The sequence below is a fragment of the Panicum virgatum genome, chromosome 8K, assembly GCF_016808335.1.
Source record: "Panicum virgatum strain AP13 chromosome 8K, P.virgatum_v5, whole genome shotgun sequence".
Lineage (NCBI taxonomy): Eukaryota > Viridiplantae > Streptophyta > Magnoliopsida > Poales > Poaceae > Panicum > Panicum virgatum.
Genome location: NC_053143.1, coordinates 2,003,776 through 2,011,895, shown reverse-complemented (window position 1 = coordinate 2,011,895; position 8,120 = coordinate 2,003,776). Strand labels below are relative to the sequence as shown.

At 47.3% G+C, this 8,120-nt stretch overlaps 2 protein-coding genes across 4 annotated transcripts; both read right to left on the bottom strand.

Moving 5' to 3' along the window:
• Positions 1-641: 641 nt before the first annotated feature.
• On the bottom strand, positions 642-4,835 carry LOC120646059. 3 transcript variants are annotated; one of them, XM_039922767.1, is made up of 6 exons: positions 4,454-4,833; positions 3,663-3,769; positions 3,071-3,146; positions 1,590-2,438; positions 1,343-1,495; positions 642-1,247 (listed from the first exon to the last, which is right to left on the bottom strand). In XM_039922767.1, the coding sequence occupies exons 4-6, from the start codon at positions 2,409-2,411 to the stop codon at positions 843-845; spliced, it is 1,380 nt and encodes a 459-aa protein (XP_039778701.1). In that variant the 5' UTR covers positions 2,412-2,438; positions 3,071-3,146; positions 3,663-3,769; positions 4,454-4,833; the 3' UTR covers positions 642-842. The 3 variants fall into 3 exon arrangements, with proteins under 3 accessions (XP_039778701.1, XP_039778699.1, XP_039778700.1); XM_039922765.1 differs by lacking the exon at positions 3,071-3,146 and having other exon boundaries at positions 4,454-4,835; XM_039922766.1 differs by lacking the exons at positions 3,071-3,146; positions 3,663-3,769; positions 4,454-4,833 and adding an exon at positions 2,909-3,052.
• A 1,251-nt stretch (positions 4,836-6,086) lies between these two features.
• On the bottom strand, positions 6,087-7,716 carry LOC120646057 (translation initiation factor IF-2-like). Its single transcript, XM_039922763.1, has 2 exons — positions 7,148-7,716; positions 6,087-7,049 (listed from the first exon to the last, which is right to left on the bottom strand). Exons 1-2 carry the CDS (start codon positions 7,615-7,617, stop codon positions 6,317-6,319), a joined length of 1,203 nt encoding a protein of 400 aa, XP_039778697.1. The 5' UTR covers positions 7,618-7,716; the 3' UTR covers positions 6,087-6,316.
• Between the last annotated feature and the right edge of the window lie 404 nt (positions 7,717-8,120).

Below are 8,120 nucleotides of genomic sequence, written 5' to 3'. Positions count from 1 at the left end.
TTGATCTCTAGCTACCAAAATTCATCATCTGGAGGTGCAAACAGAGGAGCGGATATCAATTCTTTCGTTGGGTAGTTACATTTATCCAAATTAAAAACTTTTTTCACCAATTTGGACCTACTTGTAAGGTCCAAAGAAGGTGTGAGAAGATACAGACCCATCAAAATTACGAATTGACCAAATACTAAAATATTTTTTCTCATTCGTGAGAAAGAGAGCAGGAGGAAGACGACAAGAACGGTTTCTATCGTGAGAAAGAGACATTTCTACTATTACGAGGACTTGTGGAGTGATATTTGTGAGATTAGAGAGTAAAGATTACACAAATTGTTGAGTTCGTGACATAGAGCTGGTTTATTTCAGAGGGCGGCGGTGATCGAGCGGTTCCTCCTCAGCTCCGGCAGCTTCTGCTCGTGATCCTGGCGCCTATTCATTCCGTTCATACAACTTCCTCACAAGTATGAGACCGACTTGATAAAACGATGCAGTACACTAGTGGCGCGGTGCCCATCAGGCAGAAATGCAACACTGCAGCTATGCAACGGCAACAACAGGGCATTAATATATAGCAGCCCGCCTACGGATCATAACTGAGGTTTATAAAGCCCAATGAACTTTAAGTCCAAGCAAACTACCAAAACGAAATCAAACCACAACGTCGAAATAGTATGATAACATAAGAAACAAAGTGCAAACCACACCATCCAAATAGTTGTTTATTGACTCGACCCTCAGTCCCTCACACACATGAAGCTAAAAAAAAAAATGCATTCAGATCAGACTAAAACTGAACAGTCATGGGAACAGTACGCAGCACTGTAGAATGGTCAAATATTGGAAAATTAAGGTGACTGAACATCTATAGCATGGCACTGACTGCAAGGCTCCCAAACATTTAACTTAACTGCAGGAGGTACCCTTCCTAGGATGTACCTATTGACAGCCGTGAGCGCTTTATGTGCTTCCAATATCATATCCCTGGGAATGGGCCTACATTTACTTCCCCTTTGGATAGAGCACCTACGGACATCACCACCCATGAACCCATCAAATATGGTGTCCACTGTAAGACTTTCAAGGGATGTTGCATTCTCAAGAATATGACAAGTTAGCTCAACCATGCTCTTTGCTGCCCAGAAGCCATTAATCTGCACCTTCCTGAGCCTGTCATGCTTGTGCCCAAGAATCTGCCTCATATGCGAGGCATTCCCAAAAACAGAACCATGCTTCACATCCTTGTGATGTACCTGCAAGGGATCAAATTGGTGTCCTTTAAATCTAACCACAGATATTGCAAGATAAACACTTCTTCTCTGAATATGCAAGATGAAAAGCAACTTACACTCAAGATGAAAGTCTCCAAGGCAGGTGAAGCATCCAGAAACGAAACCAAAGACAAATAGTCATAGGCTGGGGGGGAAACCTCATCACCAGAAAGATAAATCCTTAAACACTTCAGATTAAGAAACTTGTCGGTTACCACAGGTGTATTAATCTGCATAAACATACCAGGTTAAATATATTTCAGGGCATGACTACTGTCACACATCATAACACTGGTATCTGTAACCTAAAGTTTCAGAGGATACCTCGCTAAACGAAGTTACTCCAAGAGTTTCAAGAGTTGGCACAGTGGAAGGAAGCTTGGTAATAGCATAACTGATAGAGCTATTATTTGAATGCTTAAATGTTAGGTTCTTCACTTTCGCTGATTCTCCAAGTGTGAGGTGTACTGGGTCACCGAAGAATTTCAGAGTGTGGAGGTTTGGAGCATTGATCTCAATCACTTGGAGCATGTTGCATTCAGACACACGAAGGAAGCTGAGCTGCTCCAGCCAGAATGGCATCTTCAGGGAGATTAGCTCACCGCAAGACCTGAGTTGCACCTGCTCCAGAGTGAAACAATTGGAGAAAAGATTCCCTAACTCATCCCCCGTGATACAAACTTCATATAGATGCAGCTTTGTCAGGCTTCTCAAGCAATCAAATCCAACCGGGGGACGGAAGGCACAGTCAATGAGACAGAGATGTCGAATTGAGTTTCCACACCCACCAAATAAAAGTGCGCATGGGAAACTGTACTTTGTCTTGTAATTTTGAGGAAAAGAAATTAGGACTTCTTCAATCCCAGGTGCAATAGCAATCTGAAGCCAACGATTAAGACAGTGTGTATCAACCTTGCAAGAATCAGGGATTACAAGATTGAGTGTTTTCACACCGATGCCTGAGTGATTTTTCAGAATGTTGTCAACTCTCATGGTGAAAAACCTTGCTATACCACCCTTTTTTCTGCATGCACTTTTGTTCAAGCAGATTGTTGTCTCGGTTAAATTTAGATTGGGGTGACACCTCCAAGAACGTAAAAACGCATGAGATACACAAGCAGATTGGGCAGCATCTCGCAGTGGCATTAGGGAATGTATATGGCACCAGACATCCTGCAAAAGCATGGAAAAGAAAAAACTTCAACATTGGAACTGTTGAGGCAAATAATTTCTTCAGATTTTTTTAAGCAACGGGGGTTACGTTTAGTAAAATTCTATCACAGGTGGTCTCTTCATGTTTGTACAAATGTGCAAGCGACACATAGTGCAATGCAATACAATTGTAGTTCATATTAGGTAAGCTTGTCTTCTCCTTATTTCTAGAAGTGTGGTATTGGTGACTCTGGGTTTACCCAAAATAACACTTCTTATTAGTAGCTAAAGCGACAAGCTACTATCACTATATCATATTTCAATGTCATAATTCTAAAGAAATTATTGGTCAAACCTTCACACTGCAAACCATGTCAATATCCTAAACGGCATGTTGTATATTAACTTCTGCATATGGTACAAATTATTAATGGATACTTAAACAGCCTAGCAAGCTTTGGCAGCTACAGAATAAGGTACATGGCACATGCCTTCACAACTACGCAGCAGACCATACAAGGATGTGCAGTTCAATAGGACATCTGTAGATGTACGAAGCTTTGTAGTGAAATCAATACTGAGCAGGGAAATGTGGAGACTTGTCGAAACTTGTTTGCAGCATAGCAATGGAACAATTCAGTGAAGTGTCTCACTTATGCATGTATCCTCAAGTTCACAAGTGATCATCTTTCTCTTTCTCCAACCATACAGCCATGATTGCTCCTATTTCTACAAAGAGCGAGTGGAAGGTTTCATAGAGAAATGAGCCCAGGAACTCAGAATGGGGAACTACAAAGCAGGGACCTGTTAGGCTGTTACTTCATCTTAAAGTGATATGTAACAAAAACTGCCAAAGTTCTACAAGGTACTTTTAATGACTCATGTAAATCTGCAAGTAACTACCGACCAGATGGTAATCAAGTTAAAAAAGGATGGCATTTGGTTATGTGTTTCCATCTTTCAAAGGGGGGAAGTGAACCAAAGGTGCACAGGTTTCCGGAAGCTGAATATTTCAAACAAAGACTTTTGTTATGGTTGCCATGTAAGTATGTGACTAAACTCACATCAGTATAGAGGAAACTAGACTTTAGCTTTCAGTATCACAATAACAAAGGGGTAAATAATAGATCTTTTTCACAAACTTTTATGTAGCTAGCATAGGTCCATCAATTTGAGCAGTTAAAGAAAGAATACTGATGTTTTAGTTTTGATATAAGCTTTCCATAACCAACGTTTATGCCATACCTCAGGAAGATTCGGCCCTGAATATCTTGATGTTTTACCATCCTCATAATGATCATCTTCTTGGCAGAGTGAATCCTTTTCCTTGGGCACTTTAGTAGACTTTTGATCTGCGGCGTATCATGCATGTTACTAAATAAATAGATATAATATCAATATTAACAGGAGAAAACAATCATAACATGTGCATAACAATACAACCTTTTCTAGTGTCCAACATATACAAGAATACTAAATTGCTTACTATAAACCTTACTACACCAAAGCATATAAAAGGCGACTTGTTTCAATTCAAGGAAAAAGCTTCAATGGAGTACGAACCATAAAAAAATTGCTGTGTGCCCTCAGCAAAAACATTGCCATCCACCCAAGTACATGATGGAGGAGCCTTTCAGCCAATTTACTACGGAATTTGTTCCAATTTTGTTCATGCAGAATTCCACATTTCAACGCAAGAATCCACCGATCTAACATTTTATATGGTCACAACAAACAATGAATTGGATAGACTGCTTATATCAATCTAAATGTATCGGTTTGCTCCTCCAACCAAAAGGAGAGTATTTTTCCACTGGATAACAGTGGGAAAACATAAGCCGCTACCAGCAAACACCATAAAAATCTAATCTTTTTATGAAGAAACATAAAAGGCAGCAATTGAGCGTCGCCCATAAGGGCATGGAGCAAAAATACGCAGAACAGGTAACAGTACTGACAGATTTCAATTCAGGACATGAGCACAACGTAGCAGAGACGAATAACAGAGAGATCGAGAGGACCAAGGGGAGGCTTACTGTGGGCTCGGATTCGCCGGCGACGCCTCCGCTCCTGCTTGAACATGAGGCGATTTAGCAACATCATCCCCATGACACGAGAACACAAAGGCGGCCGGTAACCTCGGTCAACTAATCTAACTTGCCCTCTGTGGCTCGGCCACTGGATCTCCCTATTCCGCGCGTCCCGCGCGCTCTCGGTTTCGATTGGAACCCGGAACAGCTGAAGAGGGCGCGAGGGGAAGAAATCGAACAGGCGCCGCCGCAGGCGGTGAGGGGAAGGGAGGGAAGAGCGGGGCTCCTCTACTTTTTTTTTCTTTTGGGGAGAAAGAGCTTCCAGTTCCAGCTATGGGAATTACGTGACGGGACGATTCGGGTCTTTGGATCACACGGACACGGGAGTAGTGCGAGTTCTAGAACTGGACGGAAAGCGCTTCTTATCCATCTTTTTTTTTTAGACAATCGCTTCTTATCCATCTGCCCAAAGGAGTTAAGAGATCTATCTATAAAGCCCATCAAGGCCCAATTAGTGATGGCCCATTCAACTAGTTCAACATTTGGATTCACTATGTTCAATATTTTCATTCACTATGTTCAACAGTTTGATTGTACTGGCTCAACAAATTGGATGAATTACTTCAACATTTTTTGTTTCAAATGTTGGACCAGTTTATTTAAAATGTTGAATATAGTGTTTTAGCATGTTGAATATAGTGTTTCGAAAAGTTGAATATACAACAGCAGCAGCTCCGTTTGGTCTCCGGCCGGCAGCGGCACGTGCACGACGGCGCAGGGCTGCGCGAGGCGGCAGCCGCGTGGTTGCTGCGAGGGCGAACGATGGTGGGAAGCGGCCGCGCGCGGCGAGATGCATCGGCGCCGCGCAGCGGCGAGAACATTGGAGCTCGTCGGCGGCGAGTGGTTGGCCGGCGCGCGCCAGGGGTGCGCTGGCGGGGACGACGGCCGCCCGCCCGCCCATGTCGTCGTCGGGGACTAGGAGAGAGGGGAGGGAAAGAGGAGGAGGATTAGGGTTTTGGGATCTAACAATAGAAGTGTAGTGCACGAATCTCAAACAGTAAAAGTTGAAAAAACTTACTTTTCGGAAGATGTATATGATTTCCAGCCTAGGAAAGCGACAAGTCCAACGTAAACTGAAATGGGCTTAAAGTTGGACGGAAATGGGGAGTCGTCTATCTTTAAAGTTCACCTTGGCCCAATTAAGTTGCACACATGTTTAATATTTTCTTCAACACGTTCTACATTTTCCTTCAACATATTCAACATTCCGCACAGAATTTTCAACATCTCTCGTCAACATATTTAACATTTGATCTAAAAATGTAGAAATTGCGAAAATAAATTGTTGAAATCAGAACAACGAATAAATCGAATTGTTGAACTTCTTCTCCCCGTCATCTCCAACGACCTTCCTCAGCGCGGTGGGACAGCGGCACACGACAATCGACGATGAGGGCAGCAGAGGCCGGCGGCCACAAACAGCAAGGCGGCTTCCGGGCAACGGCGCACGAGCGGCGAGGCGACGACACTGGAGGCCAGCGGGGCGGCTCCGTCAGCGAGCGATGGCGTGAAAACGGCGCGCAGGCGGCGACGCGACGGCGGCCATAGACGGCGAAGCGGCGGCGGCCATGGACGGCGAAGCGGCGGCACAACAGCTTCTGGGCTGCAGTGCGGCTTTTTTTGTTGTTTATTATGGACAGACCTTTCTACCTTTACTCAAACTACTTTTTTTTAGTAGTGTGCTGACAAACTACTGAATATGCTCTCTCCTCTTCTCTCCTCTTCTCTTCTCTACTACTAAAAAAAAATCTTTTCTCTATCTCTTCTCTACTATCTCTACTACTAAAATCTCTATCTCTTCTCTACTTACTACTTATATATATCACTATCTCTATCTCTACAACTAAAAAGACACAAACTAATACTTTTTTTTTTGTCTACCAATGGTCCTCCGTGCGATCGATCAGCCACGGATCGATGCTGAACGTCCGATTGTTTTCGTCCAGCCGTCGGGCGCTCTCGCGCGTTGGATGAACCGCCCACACCGTGCGCCTGGCGAGCCTCGCCTCGCCCGGGAGCAGCGCTAGGACGAGCGCCGCCGCGAGGCCCGCCGTCGGCCATCGGGATCCGGCTCGATCCGAGGCTCCGCTCACGCCCCTCCGCGTCGTGTCGGCCTGGATCCGCGCTGCTGCTGGTTCCCGTTGCTGCCGCCCGCTCGCGGCCGCCGTGGCAGCCGAGGGAGCAGGGGAGGGGCGGTGCCGCGAGCACCGGGGCGAGCTGGATCCCGATGGCCGACGGCGGGCCTCGCGGCGTTGGATGAACCGCCGTCGTGAGCATCGGGCCGAGCTGGAACCCCACGGCGACGCACGCCGCCGTCCCGAGCGGGTCCCCCGCGACGGCGAGGCCCGAGAGCAGGCGGGCACGGGAGGCCGCGCTGCAAGGAGGGAGGAGGGAGGAGGGGCGCGGCGAGGTAGGAAGGAAGAGGTGGACGGCGGCGCGCGGGATCCGGCCGCCGCAGCTCCACGGTCCGACGTCCGGCTCCGCGGCGGGAGAGGGAGGGGCGCCGGCGTGGGGGATGGCCGCCGACGGAGGCCACGGCGCACTACGCCCACGAAATCGATTAAGAAAGAGAGAAATCCATGAAATCGATTAACAATCCATGGAAATGAATAAATCAAGCACAATAAACTCAAATCAGACCCGAATAAGAGCAAATCGCATCTCGTTGATGTGCTTGGAGGAGCTCCAGCGGTCTTGCTTTTGTCGTGGCCGTCGTCGAGGAGCTGTGCCAAGGGGCGAGCACCCCACCCGATTGGAGCTGCGCACCGCCGCTCGCTCACCCAGCCGTCGCCGGCCTCGCCGCTGCAGCCCGTCCGCCCAGCTGTCGCAGGCCTCGCCGCGCCCGTGGCGCCGCAGCCTGCCCGTCCATCCCGTCGCAGCCTGCTCGGCCAAGCGTCCCGTCGCACTCCGCCCGGCGCCACGGCACACCGGCCACAGGCCTCACCGCCGCGCACGCTGATGAAGATGCTGCTTGTGGGGGTGGCCGCGTCGCCGGCACCATCCTGGCCCCGTCGTCCGTCATCACCATCAACACATCCGAGGGGTCGAGGCGCCGGAGCTGGCCACGATACGGCACGAGCTCTCCCGCCCCCGCCTTCGCCGCGCTGCATCTGCTGTATCGCGCGCCGGCGGAGCAGACTCTGCACGCCCCGACCGCGGCTGCCTGGCGGAGTGGCGAGCGGCCTGCTTCAACATTTAGGCCTTGTTTGGGTCCGGGACTTTTTTTTCAGAAGTCGCTATCACATCAGATGTTGTAGGTGCGAGAGGACTATCGATTGATTAGACTATCGATTGATTAATGTGGCACTGCATTGCTAGATAAATCAGCATTAATTAATTGTACCATTGTGGGTGTTGTGAATTGTGACACGAGCAGGGGTTGAAAATCAACTATTTGTCCAGTGTTGCTTCAACAGAAGGCAGACAAATTTGATATTTTTTTTTGCTGTGTATTTGCATGGTCACCTTAATATGTTATATGGTAATAAGTGGCTTTCAGTTTAGTACAAAGGCGATCTCCTACATCAAGTGCAAGAGTTTAGCCAAACCGGACTATATAAAAATGAGGCTAAAAAATTAGTATTTGGTTTCCATCTTGGCTACAGTTAAGGTA

What these genes read in the sequence shown, in the direction of transcription:
- LOC120646057 (XM_039922763.1), bottom strand. Translation starts at nt 7,617, where the DNA reads ATGCAGCGCGGCGAAGGCGGGGGCGGGAGAGCTCGTGCCGTATCGTGG. An exon ending in TGCGATTTGCTCTTATTCGG is followed by an intron (nt 7,050 to 7,147) that starts GTCTGATTTGAG and finishes TCGTGGGCGTAG; the next exon opens with TGCGCCGTGGCCTCCGTCGG.
- LOC120646059 (XM_039922765.1), bottom strand. Translation starts at nt 4,526, where the DNA reads ATGGGGATGATGTTGCTAAATCGCCTCATGTTCAAGCAGGAGCGGAGG. An exon ending in CCGGCGAATCCGAGCCCACA is followed by an intron (nt 3,770 to 4,453) that starts GTAAGCCTCCCC and finishes GATACGCCGCAG; the next exon opens with ATCAAAAGTCTACTAAAGTG. An exon ending in GAGTAACTTCGTTTAGCGAG is followed by an intron (nt 1,496 to 1,589) that starts GTATCCTCTGAA and finishes ATGTTTATGCAG; the next exon opens with ATTAATACACCTGTGGTAAC.